The 24,495-nt window shown below is 47.1% G+C and overlaps 1 protein-coding gene across 1 annotated transcript in view; it reads left to right on the forward strand.

Moving 5' to 3' along the window:
• Positions 1–8,429: 8,429 nt before the first annotated feature.
• Positions 8,430–24,495, forward strand: part of LOC119521113 (zinc finger protein 250-like) — a 35,079-nt gene continuing 19,013 nt past the window's right edge. Inside the window, 5 exon segments of the mRNA XM_037819168.1 lie at positions 8,430–8,658; positions 8,788–8,862; positions 16,759–16,845; positions 17,078–17,098; positions 17,909–17,989. Coding sequence (XP_037675096.1) covers positions 8,430–8,658; positions 8,788–8,862; positions 16,759–16,845; positions 17,078–17,098; positions 17,909–17,989 — 493 coding nt within the window.

Raw genomic sequence — 24,495 nt, forward strand, 5'->3', positions numbered from 1 at the left:
CTCCCAACAGTGGTATTTTGGGTGAGGAAATGGGGCCTGCCTCCGGCTCCACTTTCCCAGGCCTGGGGGGCTGTGGAGGGCGCTGTCGCCCGTGCCCACCACCCTCCCCAGGGGCTGATCAGGTCCCCCAGCCCAGGCCCGCCAAGTCAAAGCACGTAATCAGTGTCCCGCATACGAAGGCATTGCATTCGTGCCAGCAAGGGACATATTTTATGTAAGTTGCTTTAAAGGTTTGTGGGGCCCAAAAACTCTCAGAACTTATCAGAGTGGCAGGTGCAATACTTTACAGTCACCAACTCAGGTGTGCAGAAAGCATAATGCCTGTTATAAGATAGCAAAGGGGTCAAGAACATGACCTCTGAAAGCAGACTGCCTGGGTTCAAATCCCAGTTCTCCCACTTATCTGCTTGCTGCCTCAGGCTAGTTCATTAACCTCTCTGCTCTTTGATTTCCTCCTATTTCAATAGGGGTAATAACAATAGTACCTTGACTTGTCATGAGGAGTAAGTGAGTTAATACTTGTAAAATGCTCAGGACAATGGCTGACTTATAGTAAATGCTCAACACATGTTAGATATTATTATTATTATCATTATTATTATTATTATGTTATTACCTGGTAAGGTGGTTTTGAGAATCACTTATAAGTTCCTAGAACAGTGTCTGGCACTTAGTAAATGCTCACTGACCATTAGCTAGTATTTATTTTCCATGCCTCATATTAATTTTGGGTTCAAAGGCTCCCATTTTGCCTGCCAAAGAGAACTTAATCCAATTATGATACCCAGGCAGACGCAGTCAACTTCAGTGACTTTTCACCCACTTCTGATGTTAAATTCAATCATATAACTTAAAACCACTGGAGTGTTCCTATATCAAATAAGTCCCCAAACCCAGAGGCAATAGCCTCGTCAAGAACGTCAACCAGCTGTATCCCCCTTCCCCATAATGTCGACACCGTTTTTCAATATGCATAAGTTTGGGTGGTCCCTGCCCAGACATCCCTGAAGATCAAGAAAGCGATCAAACAAGAGAGAGGGGTAGCAACAGACAAGATAGGGTTTAACACAGGATTACAAATACTGAATCTTTATATAAATATCTTTTTTTTTAGTTTCTAGGATACTAGAATAGCTAGAAGGAAATAAGTGACATGGTGAAACTGTAACCCATAACATTCTTTGAAATTTGCTCTCTAGCTTCTTGTTAAACTGCACTTTGAAAGTAATTGTTTTTCTTTACATATGTTATACTTCACAATAAAAAAATGGAAAAATAAATTCAATCATATTCGGGGTCCCTTCCCTTCATTCCTTTCCCCCCATGTTCCGAGTTGAATTGTGTCCCCCCTAAAAGATATGTTGAAGTCCTGACCCCGGTACCTGTGGATGTGAATCTATTTACAAATACAGAATTTGCAGTGGAATTAACTAAGTTTAAATGAGGTCCAATGGGAGGAGGGTGGGTTTTAGTTCGCTATGACTGGATAGAACCACCCTATGACCCAGCAATTCCACTTCCAGGTCTACACCCCAAAGAATTGAAAGCAGGGACCTGAACAGGTATCTGCACACCAATGTCCATAGCAGCGTTACCCACAATTGCCACAAGGTGGAAGCAACGCAAGTGTCCATCGACTGATGAATGGATCAACAAAATGTGGTAGATACACACGACGGAATAGTATTCAGCCATAAAAAGGAGTGAAGTTCTGAGACATGCGACAACACTGGATGAACCTTTAAAACATGCTGGTGAAAGAAGCCACACACAAAAGGACAAATATTACATGAGCTCACTGGTGTGAAATAATTAGAATAAGCAAATTCAGAGAGTCAGAAAGTAGAATACAGGTTAGTTTTCTAATACAGAAAAGTTTGGGTAATGGATGGTGGTGATGCTGGCACCCTGTTGTGGATTTAATTAATACCACTAATAATGCAATTGAATGTGATTAAAAGGGAAAATTTTAGGGTGTATATATGTTATTAGAATAAAAATTAAAACAAAACAAAACAAAACAAAACATAGGTAGCAGGTAAACACTGCCCTCCCCACTACGTGGGAAATGAATCCCAGGGGTGTAAATCTCCCTGGCAACACGGGACATGACTCCCGGGGATGAGCCTGGACCCAGCACTGTGGGACTGAGAAAATCTTCTTGACCAAAAGGGGGAAGATAAATGAAACAAAATGAAGTTTCAGTGGCTGAGAGATCTCAAATGGAGTTGAGAGGTCACTCTGGAGGTTATTCTTAGGCGGTATATAGATATCCCTTTTTAGTTTTTAGTGTATTGAAATAGCTAGAAGGAAATACCTGAAACTGTTGAATTGCAACCCAGTAGCCTTGATTTTTGAAGACGATTTTATGTACCTTACACGGTGTGACTGTGTGATTATGAAAATCTTGTGGCTCACACTCCCTTTCATTCAGTGAATGAACAGATGGGTAGAAAAATGGAAACAAAAATTAAATGAATAATGGGGGGATGGGAGGGGAGAAGGGATGTTTTGGGTGTTCTTTACTTGTATTTTAATTCTCATTTTTATTCTTTTTGGAGTAAAGAAAATGTTCAAAAATTGATTTTGGTGATGAATTCACAACTTTTTGATGCTACTGTGAACAACTGATTGTACACTGTGGATGACTGTAGGGTGTGTGACTATATCTCAATGAAACTGAATTAAAAAAACAACTGTACAACACAAACATGGACTATAGTTAGTAGCATAATTATAATAATATTCTTTCATCAATTGTAACAAAGTTACCACACAAATGCCAAGTGTTAATAATAGGGAAAACTGTGTGTGTGAGGGGGACTATATGGGACTCTGTATTTTCTCCAAGATTTTTCTGTAAACCTACAACTTGTATAATGTAAAAACTGAAAAATATATATCCATAAACCCTTTGATCCTCCTCCTTTCAAAAGGTAGAGCCTAAGCCCCACTCCCTTGAACACGGGCCAGATTTAATCGCTCACTTCTAATAAACAGAAAGTGGTAACCGATGATATGTGACTTCTGAGACCAGGTCATGCAACTTCTTTCTGGCTGTCCTGGGATGTTTGCCCTGGGGAGAGCTGGCTGCTACATCTGGCAGACACTCAAAAGCCTGTGGAGGATTGAGGGGAGCCTGGCCACCACCCCACCGTTCTGAGGGGGTTGAGAGTGTGCCCCGGAGATGGCAGAGGGTCTGGGTGCCACCCAGATGCTTGAAGAGGGTGGAGCAGAGAACAAAGCGGTCTCCGCAATGCTTGATGTTGGAGCCCTCACCCTGGTGTTGGAGGGAGCAGGGCTGCTAGGAAAGCCCTTGGAAAGGGTGGCACAGCCTCTCTCTCGGGCTCTGAGGATAAAACATCATTCTATAGGTGACTTTCAGACCTGGAAACCTACTGAAGGATGACCTGCAGGTTTTCGGAACTGTTTGGGACCCCTGACCCCTGTTTTGCTTCCAATATCTCCCTATGGCAATGGGAACGTTTATGCTATGACTGTCCCTCCTTTGTATATTGGAAGCAGAGAACTCGTCCTAAGTTTCACAGGTCCATGGCCGGGGGTGGGGGGGTTGCCTTAGGACAGGCCATACCTGCAACTGATTTTGATTTTGTACTTACTGTTACTGAAAAGATTTAAGCTTTTGTGATATTGTGATGGAATGAATGTGTTTTGCATATAGAAAGAACATGTCTTTTTGGGGTCTGGGGGGGGGTTGGTGTGCTGGTTTGAAGCTGTTATGTCCCTGTGGGGCAGACCTATTGTGGATGGGACCTTTTGATTAGGTTGTTCCCATGGAGATATGACCTGCCCATTCAAGGTGGGTCGTAATCCTTTACTGGAGTCCTTCATGAGAGGATAAAAGGCAGAGACATTTAGACAGAGCTGAGAGAGAGAAACACTGTAAACATCCTAAGAGAAAACTCACAGACACTAAGAGAGGCCACTGGAATCAGAAGCTGAAAGCAACGAAACCCGGGAGCGAAGGACCAGCAGACACCAGCCATGTGCCTTCCCGTATGACAGAGGAGCCCTGGATGCCAGCAGCCTTTCTTCAGAGAGGGTATTCTCTTGTTATGCCTTCATTGGACATTTTCATGGCCTTAGAATTGTACCTTGTAACTTAATAAATCCCCGTTGTTAAAAGTCAAAAACAAAAAAAAACAAAAAACAAACACAAAAAAGCAAAAAGCCCATGGAAAGCATCACGTGATAAGGAATTGAGGCTTCTGCCGAGGGTGAGTACCAACTGCCCAAGGTGCCATCTTGGAAGTAGAATCTCCAGCCCCAGTCTCGCCTCCAGATGAATATACAGCCGACATCTTCACTGCAAACTCTTTAGACTCTGAGCCAGAACTGTCCAGCTAAGCTGTCTCCAAATCCCCGACCCACAAAAACTGTGATATAATAAATGATATCGCTGTTGTAAGCCATTAAGTCTGGGGATAATTTGTTATGTGACAATAGATAACTATTAAACTGCCCTACCTCTAGGGCATGAGGGAATTTCTCCAACAGCCTCACCTGCTCCCTGAGCCACCCCCAGATGTGAGGCACACGTCGTCTCATGCGGGATACTGATCACGTGCTTCGACTTGGCGGGCCTGGGCTGGGGGACCTGATCAGCCCCTGGGGAGGGTGGTGGGCACGGGCGACAGCGCCCTCCACTGCCCCCCAGGCCTGGGAAAGTGGAGCCGGAGGCAGGCCCCATTTCCTCACCCAAAATACCACCGTAGGGGAGGCTTGCCGGAGGGAACCGCCTTTTCCCCACCCCCTTATCTTGCCCCTGACACTCCCCATTGCCAGAGCAACTCCCCCACCGTCAGTGCGCATGCGCAGTTACCAGAACAACTCCCACCCCTTGTCTATCAACCTCCGCACCCTCTCCGAACCAATCCAAGCCTTCGACCTCTACAGCTACCCCGCCCCCTAAGCGCCCAATATAAGCTGGTGCTCTCCCCTAATAAAGCTCTCTCTCTCTTGGTTTCATCATCCCTCAAAGTACCATGTCCTGCCTGTTCCTTCTCGCCGCCCTCCACACCTTGCACGCCCCCCCGCCGGGGACCTGGCCAAATCCCCCGCCTCGCCTTCGCCTCCGGGAAAGAGCCCCCGCCGCCGGTACCTTCAGAGCAAGCCTGGGAGCCTAGGATTTAGCTACCGGCCGCCACCCCCCCCCCCCAGTCGAGTCAACTGCGACCGCAGTCTCAGATCCCTGAACTTCAAGAGGACCTCGTGCTAGTCACCAGAACTGCTCACACCTCTTCCCATTCTCTCCTTTCAGGAGCATGAGGGATCACTTGTCCTTACTCTCCTGAAGTTAGGTGTGGCTGTGAGACTCGATCTACCCAATGAGCAGGTATCATTTGTGGGTAGAGCATTTAAGAATGAGTGTGGGCTTCACTCTCCTTTCCCCTCTGCCACAGTTATCCGTCCCGTCCATCCAACCATAACAACATGAGGGGGAAATAAGTTTGTCATTTGAAGTTGCTGAAATATTGAGATTGTTTGTTTTAGCAGCATAACCCAGCATAGCCTGACTAACACAGCATCTTTCTTAGACACTCATTCCTGGCTGATTTGTGCCTAGGGGACAGGGCTGGATGACTAGGGGCTCCATGGTCACATGCAAACCTATCCTTCTCTCTCTTTCTAAAATCTCCTCTCCTCCCCCCCGGCCCCAATTCACAGGGCCTCACTTTTCCCTTCCATATTTAATAACCTCAAGTTCAGACCTGTAAGGTAATCATAATCTTCAGTTCATAGAAATTACAAAAATAGCCAGTATTTCAGTCTTACTTGCTATAATACTATTCTAAACTCCTTATGCATTTTGTGTTATGTAATACTGAGGACAACCCTGTGGTGTAAGTACGACCATTACCGCATTTTATCAATGAGATCAGTGAGGCACAGAGAGGTTGATTAATTTGCCTGAGGTCACCCAGGTATGAAGCGGCAGAGCTGGGATTCAAATCAGGGCAGTCTGACCCTGGCATAGTTTCACACCCAATCTGGTGCTAGTTTTACGGGGTTTACTTACTTCTTTTTTAACCTAGCTGTTCAATGTGTGGCCTTTTGTTTGCAGATGCTCCTGCAAATTGTGCTTTTGTTTGAGACGCATGAATTTAAATTTATGTCAATTGCATCGAGTTGTGGGTCTCTGTTGCCTGTGGTTTTCTCTCAGGTCCACTCTCGTGGGTACGTGGACAATCGGGTCTGTTGTGTCTAATGGCTGAGGGGGTTCTGTCGCCGGTACGTGCAGACCCCTCTGCCTCCACCAGGATGGACACCCAGATTGCTTTGACGCCCCACTGCCACAAACGATGCTGGGGTGAACGTCTTTTGCTTCTGATGGGCGAGTGTGGGCATTCCCTCGGTCTCTGTACCCAGGGCGGTGGATTTGTTCGGTCCTGAAATCTGGGGATGCTTAATTTAATCAAGTTTTAACAAATCACTCTTTAAAAATGGCTGCAAAATGGAAACAATCATGGTTCTATTTCCTAATTCTTTCTGCCTCACACCTGGACCCAGGGCTCTGGGGATTAGAAGCTGAGGAATTTGCAGCCTTTGTTTTCTCTCCATCCTGACGATTCTGTCTGGGGATGGTAATAGGGAAGAGGGAAAAGCTGTGCAAGTTGCATATCTCAGGTCCACATTCTCAAATTATCATCACCACATTAGCTGGTATTACAGCTGGCTGATCCCCAGGAAAGCACACATTCCAGAAACGCTCCCAACAGGGAGGGCGGAGAGAATTTCACTAGGGCGAGACTACCCCCTTGTGGTCTAACGCCCCCTTACACCCTGAGAGATTATTTCCCCAGTCAACTCCGGGTAATTGAACCACATCTAATTCAATCCAAATGGTATATACAGGGAACCTTCTAGACCAGGGCTGTCCAGTGGAAAGATAATGCCAACCCCATATGCCATTTTCAAATTTTCTACTAACCACATTTTAAAAAGTAAAAAGAAACAGGTGACATTAATAATAACAGTATATTTTAGTCCAATACATCCAAAATTTTATCATTTCGATGTGCAAACAATATAAAAAGTATAAGTGAGATACTTTACTTTGTTTGTATTAATTCTTCAAAGTTCTCAGGACAGCACGGGTCAAGTTAGAAGCTAAGTTTTCATTACAAATATTTTATCTATATGTAGATTTCCTAAAATGTACAGTTGAAGACATAGATCTGCACACCCAAGTTGTTCCAAACATGTTTAAAAGTTTCCCAATAAATGAATCATAAACGTATGTAAAATTTTCCCAATAACTGAGTCAAGGATCTATTTTAAAATCTGTTTAAATTAACTAAAATTAACTAAAATTAAAAGTTCAGTTCTTCAGTTGCACTTTCCCCATTTCAAGGGCCCAGGAGCTACACGTGGCCAGCAGCTCCCATACTGGACAGCACAAGACCAGACATTTTTTCATTCAACAAATAATTTTTGAGCATCTACCATGTGCCAGAGTTCCTTCCTGGCTGATGGGGATACACTGGTAAACAAGACACTCACAGTTCCTGGCCTCAAGGAATTTATTGGTCTGATATGGGAGAGAGGCAAAAACTAAAATTAAAAATGAATTAATTATAAATTGTAATTAGTGCTGTGAAAGAAACCAGCAGGATATTCAGTTAGAGCAGGAGCCGGCAAACTATGGACCATGCTCTAAGAATGGTGTTTACATTTCTAAATGGTTGGAAAAAATCAAAAGGATATCTTGTCACACGTGAAAATCATGCACAATTTAAAGGTCAGTATCTAGAAATAAAGATTTATTGGAACACAGACACACATATTCATTTCCATATCATCAGTCAGGAACCATATGACCCACAGAGCCTACTTCTGCGTCTTTCCTGACTGCCCCCCCCAAGCCCCCAGCCCCTGGAACCTGCCCGCACACAGTAGGCGCTTAATAAGTATTTGTGGAGTGGGTAATTTTAAGTCGCGGGAGGCGGTGCCGTCCCGACCGCCTGTCTTTCCCGACTGCCCCCTTCCCAGCCCCGGCACCTGCCCGCACACAGTAGGGGCTTAATAAGGATTTGTGGAGTGGGTAATTGTAATCGCGTGAGGCAGTGCCGTCCCGACCGCCCGTCTTTCCCGACTGCCCCCTTTCCCAGCCCCTGGCACCTGCCCGCACACAGTAGGCGCTTAATAAGGATTTGTGGAGTGGGTGATTGTAATCGCGTGAGGCGGTGCCGTCGGACCGCCCGTCTTTCCCGACGGCCCCACCCCCAGCCCCTGGCACCTGCCCGCACACAGTAGGCGCTTAATAAGGATTTGTGGAGTGGGTAGTTGTAATCGCGTGAGGCGGTGCCGTCCCGACCGCCCGTCTTTCCCGACGGCCCCACCCCCAGCGCCTGGAACCCGCTCGCACCCCGCGGGCGCTCAGCGTCTGTGGCGTCACACGGGCCGCCATGCCTGCGGCCTGGGCGCTGCTGCTGCTGGGGCTGAGCGCCCGCGGGGCCTGGGGCTGCCTGCACTGCCTGCCCCCGGTGCTCGGGGCCCTGGACCAGCTGCGCCAGGCGCTCATCCCCGGGCGCTTCACCGTCCAGGCGCTGCGGAGCCGCGCCGAGGCCCTGCTCGTGGGCATGGAGGGGTCTTTCTTCCGCGACTACTCGCTGAACGCCTTCGTGGGGAAAGTGGGTGCGTCCTGGGCGCTGTGGGGGGGAAGGGGGGAAAAGGGCGAGAGCCTGGCCTGGAGGAAAACGGGGAGGGGGCGTCCCTCGGCCCTGGGAGGCCCCCACGGTCACTCCCCACCCCTCTCGCCCCCAGAGTCAGCTGAACTGGACGAGGTCGCCTCCTTTACCGAGAACAAAATCAGCAGGATAAAGGCTGGTTCCCTGCAAGGTAGGCGCTGAGTGTCACCCATCAGAAGCAGGGGTTCCCTGCCCGCGGCGCTCTGATGACCCAGTCCTGAGACACCGGCTTTTCAAGGAGAGTTTATTGCTAGGCTGGAATCCAATGAGACGGCCTATGGCCTAAAAATCTGTCTCCGTGAACTCCAGCAATTCTGACCGTTTTCCAGTGTCATAAGATGGGCAGGTTTTGGGATAACGAGCACAAGGCTGGAGAGGTGGAGGTTGGCTTTGGAATTGGGGTGGGTTAGTTCTGGGCTGACTCAAGCCCTTCATTAATAAGCATTAGGGGCTGTTTTTAGTGATCCTAAGACCCTGAAGTTGAAAAAAGGATAACGGGGTACAAGTGGGGGTCGGTCACAAGTTTTTGACCGTCACAAGATAAAGGCTATATCGTTATACAGTCGTTATCACAGATAAAGGCAGTTGGATTAGTGTTCAGAGATTTCAGGTATTTTCCTCTGTCTACTCTAATATACCAGAAAGTAAAAGGAAGATTTTATAATGACTCACTAATCATAATCATCCCCCAAATCCTAACTTCTCGGATACAAGAGAGAAAGCCCTCTCCCAGTACCCCCCACCTCCTGTTGGTCGCCCCTCCACCACCCCTCGAAATAGAGGCACACACACTGGTGACCTTTACTGTGTGTCTGGTGCACTTCCAAGTGCTTTCACCTATGAGAATTCACTGAGGTGGGTCCTACAATGATCTCCATTTTACAGTGGGGAAACAGGCTCAGAGAGGTTAGGTGACATGCCCAAGGTCACACAGCTAGAAAGTATCAGAGCTGAGGATTTGAACATGGGACATGTAGCTCAGACATTGGAACTCTCAGTGATGGTTACACCACCCAGAGGCCTCTTCTGTTTTTTGTGGTGTGGGGCGTGCTATTCACCCAGGAAGTCATTGACCATTTGTGTGATTATTCTGACAGTTCTCCAGCAGAGGGCAGTAGAGGGTCCTGGACTAGTGGGGCCTTGTCAGAGTCCCGGCAGCCTCTTTGCACCATGAGGGATGGAGCGTACCCAGAGCTCATCATTTTTTTAAGATTTAAAATGTGTGTGTGTGTGTGTGTGTGTGTGTGCATGTGTTTAGTTTGTATAAAGTGATGCCTAAAAAGGAGGAGCACCAAAATACCGAGGCTGTCCTAGGTGAAGAGACTAAAGGTGATATTTGCTTTCTTCCCTAAACTTGTCAAAGTGCTGTTGTTTTCAATTTCTTTTCCTCCCTCCCCCTTTTATAATGAGTATGTAATAGTCAAGAATCAGGAGGAAATAATTATTTGAATTATGTAAAAAAATTTTTAAATGTATCTCATTTTTTAGAATTACCCTAAAATAGAATGAATATGAAATTGAAAACAAAGTAACACAGGCCAAAGTGCAGTTGGGGATGATGAAACTATTCTAAATTGAATGTGGTTATGGTTGCACAACTCTCTGACTATATTAAAAGCTGCTGGATTGTAAACATTAAGTGGGTGAATTGTATGATATGTGGATTCTATCTCAATAAAGATGTGTTAAAAAATACAGATGTACGTAGTCCCCTTTGACCAGCTCCAGGCCCCTCTCTGGGTTGGGGTAGGAGGTTTCCTTCTTATTCTCATTGTAGACCTTTGTCTGAGAGAAGCGATGGCAGTCAGATGGGGCCTGAGAACAGACTGCTTCTGGGTTCAAACCCTGGCTCCATTACTTACTAGCCATATCTGACCCCATGCATCAGTTTCCTCATCTGTAAAATGGGGAAATAATATTATTCACCTCATGGTCACTGTAAAGAATAAATGAGTTGTGCATGTACTTTTAGAACAGAGCCTGGCACACAGAAAGTGCTCAATAAATGTTAGCCGTCAAGATTATTATGCTGGTCTAGAGCAGAAGTTGGAAAACTATAGCTGCTGACCAAATCTGCCATCCCCCCTGGGTTTTTTGTTGTTTTATTGTGGTTTTTTGAAATTTTTCTTGTGCTAACATATATGCAATTCACAATTTCCCCTTACAACCACTTTCCTGGTACGATTCAGTGGTATTACCTGCATGATATTGTGCCACCATCATCACCATCCATTACCCAAACTTTTCCAATACCCCCAACAGAAGCTCCATCCCCATTAAGCAATAACTCCCCATTCCCGCTCCCCCTGGCCTCTGGTAACCATTAATCTACTTCCTGCCTCTGTGAATTTACCTATTCCAGATGCTTCATCTAAGTGGAATGCGGAGTGGTTTTGATTTGCTTATCTCTAATGACTAGTGCTGCTGAGAGCCTTTCAAGGAAGTAGGATGTAGGCTTTATGCAAACGTAAGACTAAAAGTCTCACCCGTATTTTGGCAGAAGGAAAAGTGAGGGTCCCTGAAGGACACTGAGATATGGGACCCAGGAGAGGAGACCTGGCCCCCAGCTGGGAATCCTGCTACCCTGGGACCCGGAAGGCCTCTTGGCACATCAGGCACATCAGCATGGTCTGCAGTGATGCCAGTGGAACATAGAAGGTCCCAGAGGTTTAGCTGGTGTGACACTTAAAAAGCCACTGAGTCCTCAACATGATAAAGAGCATATATGAAAAACCCACAGCCAGCATAGTACTCAATGGTGAGAGACTGAAAGCCTTCCCTCTAAGATCAGGAACAAGACAAGGATGCCCGCTGTCACCACTGTTATTCAACATTGTGCTGGAAGTGCTAGCCAGGGCAATCCGGCAAGACAAAGAAATAAAAGGCATCCAAATTGGAAAAGAAGAAGTAAAACTGTCATTGTTTGCAGACGATATGATCTTATATCTAGAAAACCCTGAGAAATCGACGATACAGCTACTAGAGCTAATAAACAAATTTAGCAAAGTAGCGGGATACAAGATTAATGCACATAAGTCAGTAATGTTTCTATATGCTAGAAATGAACAAACTGAAGAGACACTCAAGAAAAAGATACCATTTTCAATAGCAACTAAAAAAATCAAGTACCTAGGAATAAACTTAACCAAAGATGTAAAAGACCTATACAAAGAAAACTACATAACTCTACTAAAAGAAATAGAAGGGGACCTTAAAAGATGGAAAAATATTCCATGTTCATGGATAGGAAGACTAAATGTCATTAAGATGTCAATTCTACCCAAACTCATCTACAGATTCAATGCAATCCCAATCAAAATTCCAACAACCTACTTTGCAGACTTGGAAAAGCTAGTTATCAAATTTATTTGGAAAGGGAAGATGCCTCGAATTGCTAAAGACACTCTAAAAAAGAAAAACGAAGTGGGAGGACTTACACTCCCTGACTTTGAAGCTTATTATAAAGCCACAGTTGCCAAAACAGCATGGTACTGGCACAAAGATAGACATATAGATCAATGGAATCGAATTGAGAATTCAGAGATAGACCCTCAGATCTATGGCCGACTGATCTTTGATAAGGCCCCCAAAGTCACTGAACTGAGTCATAATGGTCTTTTCAACAAATGGGGCTGGGAGAGTTGGATATCCATATCCAAAAGAATGAAAGAGGACCCCTACCTCACCCCCTACACAAAAATTAACTCAAAATGGACCAAAGATCTCAATATAAAAGAAAGTACCATAAAACTCCTAGAAGATAATGTAGGAAAACATCTTCAAGACCTTGTATTAGGCGGCCACTTCCTAGACTTTACACCCAAAGCACAAGCAACAAAAGAGAAAATAGATAAATGGGAACTCCTCAAGCTTAGAAGTTTCTGCACCTCAAAGGAATTTCTCAAAAAGGTAAAGAGGCAGCCAACTCAATGGGAAAAAATTTTTGGAAACCATGTATCTGACAAAAGACTGATATCTTGCATATACAAAGAAATCCTACAACTCAATGACAATAGTACAGACAGCCCAATTATAAAATGGGCAAAAGATATGAAAAGACAGTTCTCTGAAGAGGAAATACAAATGGCCAAGAAACACATGAAAAAATGTTCAGCTTCACTAGCTATTAGAGAGATGCAAATTAAAACCACAATGAGATACCATCTAACACCGGTTAGAATGGCTGCCATTAAACAAACAGGAAACTACAAATGCTGGAGGGGATGTGGAGAAATTGGAACTCTTATTCATTGTTGGTGGGACTGTATAATGGTTCAGCCACTCTGGAAGTCAGTCTGGCAGTTCCTTAGAAAACTAGATATAGAGTTACCATTCGATCCAGCGATTGCGCTTCTCGGTATATACCCGGAAGATCGGAAAGCAGTGACACGAACAGATATCTGCACGCCAGTGTTCATAGCAGCATTATTCACAATTGCCAAGAGATGGAAACAACCCAAATGTCCTTCAACAGATTAGTGGATAAATAAAATGTGGTATATACACACGATGGAATACTACGCGGCAGTAAGAAGGAACGATCTCGTGAAACATATGACAATATGGATGAACCTTGAAGACATAATGCTGAGTGAAATAAGGCAGGCACAAAAAGAGAAATATTATATGCTACCACTAATGTGAACTTTGAAAAATGTAAAACAAATGGTTTATAATGTAGAATGTAGGGGAACTAGCAGTAGAGAGCAATTAAGGAAGGGGGAACAATATTCCAAGAAGAACAGATAAGCTATTTAACGTTCTGGGGATGCCCAGAAATGACTATGGTCTGTTAATTTCTGATGGATATAGTAGGAACAAGTTCACAGAAAGGTTGCTATATTATGTAACTTTCTTGGGGTAAAGTAGGAACATGTTGGAAGTTAAGCAGTTATCTTAGGTTAGTTGTCTTTTTCTTACTCCCTTGTTATGGTCTCTTTGAAATGTTCTTTTATTGTATGTTTGTTTTCTTTTTAACTTTTTTTTTCATACAGTTGATTTAAAAAAGAAGGGAAAGTTAAAAAAAAAAAAAAAGAAAGAAAGAAAAACAAGGAAAAAAAAATGATGTAGTGCCCCCTTGAGGAGCCTGTGGAGAATGCAGGGGTATTCGCCTACCCCACCTCCATGGTTGCTAACATGACCACAGACATAGGGGACTGGTGGTTTGATGGGTTGAGCCCTCTACCATAAGTTTTACCCTTGGGAAGACGGTTGCTGCAAAGGAGAGGCTAGGCCTCCCTATATTTGTGCCTAAGAGCCTCCTCCCGAATGCCTCTTTGTTGCTCAGATGTGGCCCTCTCTCTCTGGCTAAGCCAACTTGAAAGGTGAAATCACTGCCCTCCCCCCTACGTGGGATCAGACACCCAGGGGAGTGAATCTCCCTGGCAACGTGGAATATGACTCCCGGGGAGGAATGTAGACCCGGCATCGTGGGACGGAGAACATCTTCTTGACCAAAAGGGGGATGTGAAAGGAAATGAAATAAGCTTCAGTGGCAGAGAGATTCCAAAAGGAGCCGAGAGGTCACTCTGGTGGGCACTCTTACGCACACTTTAGACAACCCTTTTTAGGTTCTAAAGAATTGGGGTAGCTGGTGGTGGATACCTGAAACTATCAAACTACAACCCAGAACCCATGAATCTCGAAGACAGTTGTATAAAAATGTAGCTTATGAGGGGTGACAATGGGATTGGGAAAGCCATAAGGACCACACTCCACTTTGTCTAGTTTATGGATGGATGAGTAGAAAAATAGGGGAAGGAAACAAACAGACAAAGGTACCCAGTGTTCTTTTTTACTTCAATTGCTCTTTTTCACTCTAATTATTATTCTTGTTATTTTTGTGTGTGTGCTAATGAAGGTGTCAGGGATTGATTTAGGTGATGAATGTACCACTATGTAATGGTACTGTGAACAATCGAAAGTACAATTTGTTTTGTATGACTGCGTGGTATGTGAATATATCTCAATAAAAAAAAAAAATTTCAATTAAAAAAAAAAAAGCCACTGAGTGCAGTCATTCTAGAGATATTTATTGAGCATCTACTCTATGCCAGGCAATCCACTACATGCTGTTCTGTAGATGAGGAAACAGCAGTGAATAAAACAGACAAAAATCGGTACGTTGGTGGAGCTTATATGCCAGGGGGAGGGACAAAAAACAGTATCAAACCATCAAATATGTGTTTGTGTGTATGTGTGTGTTTGGGGGTTCCCAAGACCACTCAGGTTCAACGATTCGCTGGAAGGACTCACAGAACTCAGCAAAGCTGTTACATTATGATCCATCAGAGCAAAAGGACACAGATTAAAATCAGCAGCAGAGAAAAGTGCAGAGGGCAGAGTCCAGGAGGGATCAGGCGTGAGCTTCCAGGCATCCTCTCCCCGGGGAGTCGGGCCCACAAGCTTAGTTCTCCCAGCAATGATGTGCGGAACACACATGGCGTGTTGCCAACCAGGGGAGCTCACCCCAGCCTTGCGGTCTGGCTCTTACTGGGGGTCCACCACGTAGGTATCACCTTAAGCCCTTAGTCTTCAGCCCCTCCAGAGGCCAAGGTGACACCACCGGCTGAGGCCCCATCCGACATCACAGGGCCAGCCCAGGCTATCTGCCGTGCCCAGGCCCCCAGACACTCTTACCAAGCGACCTCTCCCAGAGGGAGGATGTTTGGCATAATTTGCCCAAAAGCCAGGAGCCCAGGGAGGCTGGAGAAGAGTGACAGGGGTGGGGGGACAGATGAGTTGCTGGGGGGGTGGGGCAGGTAGATCCTGTAGGGCCTCTTAGACCCTTGGAAGGCCCTTGGGCTTTTCTCCTAGGTCCCATGGGAGGGCTCTGAGCAGAAGAGCCAAGCAAACTGACTTAGGTCTTCCCAGGCTCCCTATGGCTCCCGAGAACAGACTTTAGCAGGGCAAGGACGAGAGGACGGGAGACGACTGAGAAGGTTGTGGCAATGGCCCTGGGAAGAGACGACGATGGCTCGAGCCAAGGTAGTGGCAGTGTGAAGGGGTGAGAATGACTGGATTCCTGGGTCCATTTTGAAGACAGAACAAACAGGATTCTCTGACTTGCATGCTGATAAATTGCATGGGTTGGGGGGAGTTGTGAGAAAATGAGAGGAGTCCAGGATAGCTGAGCTGGAGGAGACTGGGGAGCCGGGACTGGGTTTGGGGGAGAAGATCCAAAGTTCCGTTATGGACTTACTGAGTTTGAGATGCCTGGGAGACACCCAAGTGGAGGCCTGGGATGGATGGCTGGATAGAGGATTCTGGAATTCTGTGAGGCGTTGAGCCAGGCATAGATATGTGGGAATTGTCCACATGTAGAGCAGTGCTTTCCAACAGAAAGATAATGAGAGCCCCAAATAGACTCCTGTGGGTGATTTCAACTTTTCTAGTAGCCACACTTCAAAAAACAAAGGTAAACAGCAACAGATGAAGTTAATTTTAGGCATGTATTTTATTTAACCTGATATAGGCAAAATACTACCATTTCAATATTTATCAATATAAAAATTATTGGGATATTTTACTTTTTCTTTTTGCATACCAGGTCTTCAAAATCTGATGTATATTTTATACTAACAGCACATCTCATTCGGACTAGCCTGTTTCAAGTGCTCAATAGCTGTGTACAGCAGTTGCAGGTCTAGATAGTATATAAAGCTGGGAGGCTGTGTTGAATGATGGAGAAGGGAAAGAAAGGGGAGAGGAGGGGAGAAGAGAAGAGAAGAAACAGAAGAAAGAAGAGAAGAGAAGAGAAAGAGAAAGAGAAAGAGAAAGAGAAAGAGAAAGAGAAGGAAAAGGATTGTCAATTCCTTCTACCACTTACCAGATGTGGAAACTGAGACCAAAGGAGGGTGGTTGAGGTCACACAATGGTTTAGAAACTATGACCCATGGATTTGCCCAATGGATCCTGATAATACCTGGTCTTGGTTACTCCTGGTAGGTGAAGAAGAAAGAGCTTCCTCATCCTTTCTCCTGGAAGCCACTGATGGGGGTGGTCCTGCCAATGCCCCCGCCCCAAGAGCATGTCTCTCTCTCCTCAGATGAGCTTCTGCTGGAAGAGCTAGTGAGTTTCAGGAGGAGTGTGATCGAGGAACTCAAGAAGGTTTTGAAAGAGTATGAAGTAAAAGGTGCGGCCCCAACTCTCCGCTGAGCCCCCTTCTCCCTTCCCTGTTTGACCCCTGGATTCCCTTCTCCCACCTCTTCTCCCAGACTCCTTCCTCACCTCAGCCGTCCATTTCTCCCCATTATTCCCTTCTCTCCTTTCCCAGAGTCACCCCTCTCTCCCTCTCCTGATGCTTTCCTAATGAACTTCTCAGATCATCTCCCAACTTAACTCACCTCAGCTCTTTTCTCTTGCAGCCTGCAATGCCGTAACTTGCCGTAAGTCCTGGATTTGTTGTTTCTCTCTCTTCTCTACGCTCCTACACCTCCTTACCCCATCACACCTGCTCCGTTCAGTGGCTCTCCCACCCCAAAGCCATAGTACCCAGGGATAGCTGCTTTTTGAGGGTTTTGGAAAATGGTTGCGACGTGCAAAAAAGTTATTTTGGGGTATGCAAGTCAGGCTAGGCTAGGTGTAGTAACAAATAACCTTCAGTAGTTTAACATTAACGAAGGTTTATTTCTCTCTGATGCAAGTTCCTTTATGTCTCCTCCAAGTGGTGACTCAGGAATCCAGGCTGCTGCCGTCCCGTAGCTTCCAAGGTTGTTTCAGCAGAGAAAGAGAGAAGGTATCCATGCTGGCAGTTTGATGGCCAGACCTGGAAGTGGTGTGCATCGCTCTGCCCACTTTCCATTGGCTATAACTCGGTCACATGATTGCAGCGTACTGCAAGGGAGCCCGGGAAATGTAGTCTTTCACGCAGGTGGGAAAAGGAGCCAGAGGAGTGAGCATGTGCAGTTAGTCTCTCTCCCACAGGGAGACTCCAAAGTGGAAACAGGAACGTGCAAACTCAAAACTAATAAATGCTTCCTTAAATGTCTACAAACGGAAAGTGGGGGTCAACTCAACTGTGGAATAAGTATATAAAGCTTATTTTTAATGTGAATGGTCCATGCATTTGGCTCGGCTTGCTGGGCTATGGAGCAAGACCTCCCAAATTAGGAGGGCCAGGGGACCCCGTCTTCTCTTTCCCCTTCTTTCCCTCTGAGAGACACTCTCACCCCACTTCTCCCTCTCCTCTGCCCCAGGCACACTAGAAGGAGAAGTCTTGGACTGTTTCCTTTGCCAGAATGTCACCTCTCAGTGCATCAAATACGAAAATTGCTTCGGTAAGTTCCTAGGGCTGGGGGGAGCCACGGCCCCAGTGCGTGGGGGATGAAGACAACCGTGTCCCCATGAATGTGGGTTTGGGGGTCTCCCATACACCACCTGCCCTTATCACTCAGTCACAGTAGCTTGAGAAGTCACTTCCACATTCTAGGACTCAGCTTCTCCCCTCTCTGTTTGAAAGGGCAGATCCTCCATCATTGCACAATGCTTCTTAATCCCAGAATGGTAGGTACTTGTTCCAGTTTGCTAAAGCTGCCGTTTTGCAAAACACCAGAAATGGGTTGGCTTTTATAAAGGGGGGTTATTTGGTTACAAAGTTACAGTCAGAAGGCCATAAAGTGTCCAAGGTAAGGCATCAACAATAGGGTACCTTCACTGGAGAAAGGCCATTGGCATCCGGGAAACCTCTGTCAGCTGGGAAGGCACGTGGCTGGTGTCTGCTTGCTCCCAGGTTGCGTTTCAAAACTGCGTTCTCCAAAACGTCAGTGTCGGCTTCCAATGGCTGTCTTCAAAATGTCTGTCTTGGCTGCAGCAAGCAGTGAGCTCCTTCTGTCTGAGCACTTACAGGGCTCCAGTGATTTAATTAAGACCCATGCTGAATGGGTGGGACCACACCCCCATGGATATAATCTAATCAAAGGAATTGCCCACAGTTGGGTGGGTCACATCTCCATGGAAACAACTTAATCCAAAGATTCCAACCTAATCAAAACTAATACGTCTGCCCCCACAAGATTGCATTAAAGAACATGGCATTTTGGGGGACATAATACATTCAAATCGGCACAATGCTAAAAAATCATTTCCCTCTTAGTGCCATTCCTGGGGAGACCAGAAGGATATGCTGAATTTGCTCACTCGTTTAATCACACTCATTTATTCATCCAGATTTTAAAAAAATTATTTTGCAGGTTCCAATATATGCTTATTATAGCAGAGAAAAGAGTACAATCAAAATTGAACAGTCTTGTTTGATCTTGACATATGCTTTTCCCTCTGTCATTTACACTGACCCCCTCACTCCCTTTCACTTCATTCAGGCCTCAAAAGTCACCTCCTCTCTGATCACACTCTCTAAAGTAGCACTTTCTATCAAATTAGGTTAACAATGAAATTTTCCCACCTGCACTTCACCTATTTTATTTTTTTGCCAAAGTATTTTGAAAGAAATCACCAACATCACGAGAATTCACCCATGTAATGTGCACCTCTAAAAATAAGGACTCTTTGCTAGGTAACCACAGACCTAACGATAATCCCTCGATAGCAAATAATTTCGAGATCATCTTCCAACTACCATAATCGCCCCCAGAATATTTCTCACAGTCGTTCTGTTCAAACCAGGACCTCAGAAGGAATTCTCCATTATTCAGTTGTTATGTCTTTCCATTCCTTTTTTCGTCTAGAAGTTTCTCCTATCAGTTTTCCCCCATGATATTGGTTAGTTGAAAAGGACTGGTCCTGCATTGACTATCCCCCTTTCTGGATTTGTTTGTTTACTTCCTTGGGATGGTATTTAACTACAACACATATTTTGAGAGCTTCCTAATGCCCCACACTGGGAGACACATGGAGTTCCTGCCCTCACAGAGCTCACAATTTAATGGGGTGAGGGGTTAGAGTAGGGGGTAGACTAGGGTTTCTATTGACTTTTGGGGCTGGATCATCCTTTTGGGGGGGCTGCCCTGTGCATTGTGGGAGGTTTAGCAGCATCTCTAGCCCCTACCCACTAGGTGCCAGGAGCACCCCTTCCCAGTGATGACAACCAAAAATGTCTCTAGGCATTGTCACATGTCCGGGGGGGAAGGGCAACATCATCCCCAGGTGGGAACCACTGGATTAGAGGCTAATTACATGAACAAAAAGACTAATTTCAGAAGTGCTGCATGGAAAACAAATGAGAATGATTTGATGGAAAGTGCCTAGGGCTGAGGGGGCAGCCCTACTTTAGAGAAGGTCTTTGGGGAAGTGTCTCTGAAGAGATGACCTTTGAAACCTGAAGGCAGCAAGAGAGTGTAGGGATCAGTGTGAACGACAGAGGGAACAGCACGTGCAAAGATCCAGCATGACTGAGCAACCAGGAGGAGGCCAGGTTGCCCAGAACCCAGCGAACCGAGAGGAGAGTAGCTAAGACTGGGGCCAGGTGACATGGGGGCCAGGTCCCTCAAGGCTTTTGGCCAGGTGAGGGCTCTTCTTTTACCCCCAGGCCAGAGCCTCTGGAAAGCTCTGAGCAGCTCTGAGCTGACTTGGGAATTACCGGCGCCCCCCGGCGGCCACGCGGGGAACAGCCTGTAGGGGGCGAGCAGGAGAGGAGGGAGGAGGGGGCGGGGCCAGGCAGGTGGTTCTGGAGCCAGGAGGCTCCGCTGACAGATGGAGAGAGAGAGAGGGCGAGTGGAAGATGCAGAAAGGGACTCCATGGCCGCCTTCAAGGTCACCAGCTAAGACGCGGGCGGCTGTTTCATGTTGGCATGAAATGGCCAGCTCGTTGCCTCCCTGGTGTGCTTGGGGTGTCGCTATCCCTTTTCTTGGTTTTGAGGTGCACTACCCAAATCCCCCCTGCCCCAGCAAAGGAGCCGCAGGCAGCACCGGGCTCTTAGCCGAGATAGCCATGTGTGCAGGGAGGGCTGATGGTTTGGTGCACGGCTGTGTCCCCAGCACCATGCTAGGTGTGTGCGATACAGGATTTGAGGGATGGATTGATGAATGGATGGATGGATAGATGGATGGATGAATGGACGGATGGATGGATGGAGTGTCGGACCCCAGGAGACCCCAGAAGAGGGGAGAGGGGGCCCGCCCTGCCACAGGGGGTGTGGGTGGGAGGCGAATATGGGGCACTTACTTTGAGGTCGGGGGTCCCTCCACCCCCACCCCAGTGGACCGGCAGCCCCGCCTGGCCCTGCGGTACGACACCTCCCAGCAGCACCCGAGGAGCCAGGCCTTGCTGGGCACCGTTGCTTCCGTGGGCCTGGCCCTCTTCGTCTTCGCGGTGATCCTGGTCTCGTGAGTCACCCCTGCCCCTCCTCGGTCCAGGCGCCCCGGGCCCCTCCCCGTGTCCTCTTGGGCCTCCCTGTCCCGCTTTCCCTGTCTTGTCTCCCTCCCTCCCTCCCTCCGTTTCTCTCCTTCTGACTCTTTGTCCCTGGCCTTCTCCCTCTTTCTGCTTCTCTGCCTCTGTGTCTCTCTCCAGCCTCTTCCTCCATCTGGATCCGTCTCCCCATCTTCTTTCTCATGTCTGCCTGCATCTCTGAAGCTCTCTCCAAGCTTGTCCCGGTGGCTGCCCTCTCCTGGCTCTCCCCGTCCCTCCGTCTGTCTCCTCCTCCTCCTCTCTCCCATCCCTCCTGTGCGCTCCGGCATCCTCCCCTTTGGCAGCCTCTTCCCCAGGCCTGTCTGGTCTGTCTCCAGCTGTCTGTCCTCTCCCTCCCTCTCCCCGCTCTCTGCCTGTCTCAACAAGCCCCTCTTCTGCTCTCTTTCTCCATCTGTGATCCTCTCTGCCTCAGTTTCTCCCTCCCTCTCCCCTTCTCTCTCCCTTCCTTGGCGTCTCTCCCTCTGAACTGTTTCCCTCTCATCACAACCCCCTCCTTTCTTCCTCTGTCCCTGTCCCTGTGCCTCCAGCTCCCCCTCCACGCCCAGTATGCCCCCTTCGGAGTCTTTCACCTGTCGCCCTTCCTTTTAGCTCTCCAAGCTCCGCCCCCTGAGTCTGGGTCCTCTTTACTGGACTGTGGTGTTGGTCGAGGGCTCCCTCTCCAAGACAGGTCTTTCAGTCTCTGTGCCCAAGGCGGATGCTCCCCTCCTGTCTGGGTCTCACTGCCCACCCCCGCCAACCCCCACTTCCCACACTGTTCTAGTTTGCTAATGCTGCAGAATGCAAAACACCAGAGATGGATTGGCTTTTATAAAAAGGGGGTTTATTTGGCTACACAGTTACAGTCTTAAGGCCATAAAGTGTCCAAGGTAACACATCAGCAATTGGGTACCTTCACTGGAGGATGGCCAATGGCGTCCGGAAAACCTCTGTTAGCTGGGAAGGCACATGGCTGGCTTCTGCTCCAAAGTTCTGGTTTCAAAATGGCTTTCTCCCAGGACGTTCCTCTCTAGCAAGCTTGCTCCTCTTCAAAACGTCACTCACAGCTGCACTGAGTTCCTTCTGAGTCAGCTCATTTATATGGCTCCACTGATCAAGGCCCACCCTGAATGGGCGGGGCCACGCCTCCATGGGAACATCTCATCAGAGTCATCACCCACAGCTGGGTGGGGCACATTTCCAAAGAAACACTCAAAGAAATCTAATCAACACTGATTATGTCTGCCCACACAAGATTACATCAAAGATAATGGCATTTGGGGGACATAATACATTCAAACTGACACACGCACTCTCTGTCCCCTTCCTCCCTCCCCCCCTCTTTCCCTCCCTCCCTCCCCTCTGTGGCCAGTCCTCTCCGCCTGCCCCCTCCAGCCCCTCTGTGTATCCTTGAATCCCTCCATCTCCCCCCAGCCCCTCCCCAGGGCTGTGTTGTAACTTCGTGGCTCTTGGCAATTTTGCCTTCTTGTAGAAACAAAAATTAAAAATTGTATTTTGTGACTATGTTGGTATAAAGATGAAATACAGTCCCAGGATGGTTTCATTATTCTATATTCATGTATCTCCTTCTGCTTCTGGCTGCTTGCCGCCCCCCTGCAGACCCATCTCTCAGCCTCCTCCAATTGTCCCCTCCCCTCCTTTCCCTGATATCTCCAGGCCTCAGTAGTCTCATATGCAAAAATGGGTGGTGGTGAAGCCCTTGAAAGCACTTAGCACCCTGTCGTCTCTTGCATGGAACTTTCTCGGTCCCTATCAGCTTCTTTCTCCATCTTTGAAACTCCCCCCTTCCCGAGTCTCCCCGCTTCTCCCTCAGGGCTTTCTTGGTCCCTCCTCTGTCCCAGTCCCAATTCTTCTATCACCTGCCCCCCAGGTTGCCTTTATGGCTCCAAGTCTCTCTCTCCCTGTCTCTAGAAGTTTCTCCCCATCTCTGGGTCTCTGTTTCTTCCCCCCGTGTCCCCCAGGTTCTCCCCTGTCTCTCAGCCAGCCCAGAGTGAGGCCAAACTCCACAGGTTAACGGCACAGCCCCCCAAAAACCTGTCCTCACTTCAGACACCAGCCCCAAGCTCAGGGGTCCCCTCACTTCTGACCAGCTGACTACAAATTTGGAGGTCCCCCCCCCAGACTCCCTCAGGCTCAGTGATTCACTAGAACAATTCACAAAACTGAGGAAAGTGCTATACTTATAATTACAGTTTTATTTGAGCAAAAAGATACAAGCCAAAAGGAAACAAAGGGTAGGGGTGGGGATAGAGAATCTGGGAGGGACCAAACCACGAAGCTTCTGTTGTCCTTAGGGACTTGTTACCCTCTGGGCACATCGATGTGTGACAATACTCAAAGAATATTGCCAACCAGGGAAGCTCACCCAGAGTGTTTGTTGAGGCTTCATGCCTTAGGGTTTGTTGATTGAATCACTGGCCACATGGTCAAATGGTCGGATTTCGTCTCCAGCCCCATCCGCTCCCCTGATGTCACACGGCCGGAAGCCCCAACCCTGTAATGACAAGGTTGGTCTTCCTGGCTGTCCCCGTCCTGAGTCACCTCATTAGCATAAAGTACCAGGGGAGCCCCTCTTCAGCATAAGCCAGCAGGTGTGGTCCAAAAGGCCCCCGATGAATTAGACTTTCCTACCATGGGAAATCCCAAGGGTTTGCAGGTTTCCTCCCAAGAACCCACAACAAAGGCCAGACACATTCTATGTCGCATGCAGCCCTGTTCTGCATCTCTGACTCTGTCTCTTCCTTTCTCTGTCTCCCTCTTCTGCCTCTACCTCTTCTCTCTCCATCTGTTTGTCTTTCCCTTCTCTTTAAGTCTCTTCCTCTGTATCTGTGTCTCTCAGAGTCTTCTGTCTTTTTCAGACTCTTTCCATGTCTGCATTCTACCCTTACTCCAAGCCCCAAGTTCTCTCTCCTCTCTCCTCTTGTACCAACACCGATTAGCTGAGATCCCTGGAAATCTACCCAGACACTCAGGCTGCCTGGCACCCTTGAAAGGCTAAGCCAAATCAGGCCAGTGATCGATTGGGGAGTTTGGGGTCGGTTGATGTGGAGGGGCCTGAAGTTCTCTTTCTAATCTCCAGTTCTTTTCTCTCTGACCAGGGCTTGTATGTACAGAGAAAACCGAAGACTCCTGCTGCAATAGGGGGGTGTTTGTGGATGACAAAGCGGGAAGGAAAAGTTCAATAAAATCTATGACAGATTCCATAATGTCTCTGTTGGCTTCTTGTTGACTATGGTGGTTTGAAGCTGTTGTATACTGAAAAGGCCACATTCTTTCAATCTATTCCTGTAGGTGCAGACCTGCTGTAGGTGGGACATTTTGGTGAGGATATTTCAATTGAGATGTGACCCAGGCCATTCCAGGTGGGTCTTATCCTTTTACTGGAGACCTTTACAAGAGAATAAAAGACAGAAAATGTCCAGA

Source organism: Choloepus didactylus, chromosome 27 (assembly GCF_015220235.1).
Source record: "Choloepus didactylus isolate mChoDid1 chromosome 27, mChoDid1.pri, whole genome shotgun sequence".
NCBI lineage: Eukaryota > Metazoa > Chordata > Mammalia > Pilosa > Megalonychidae > Choloepus > Choloepus didactylus.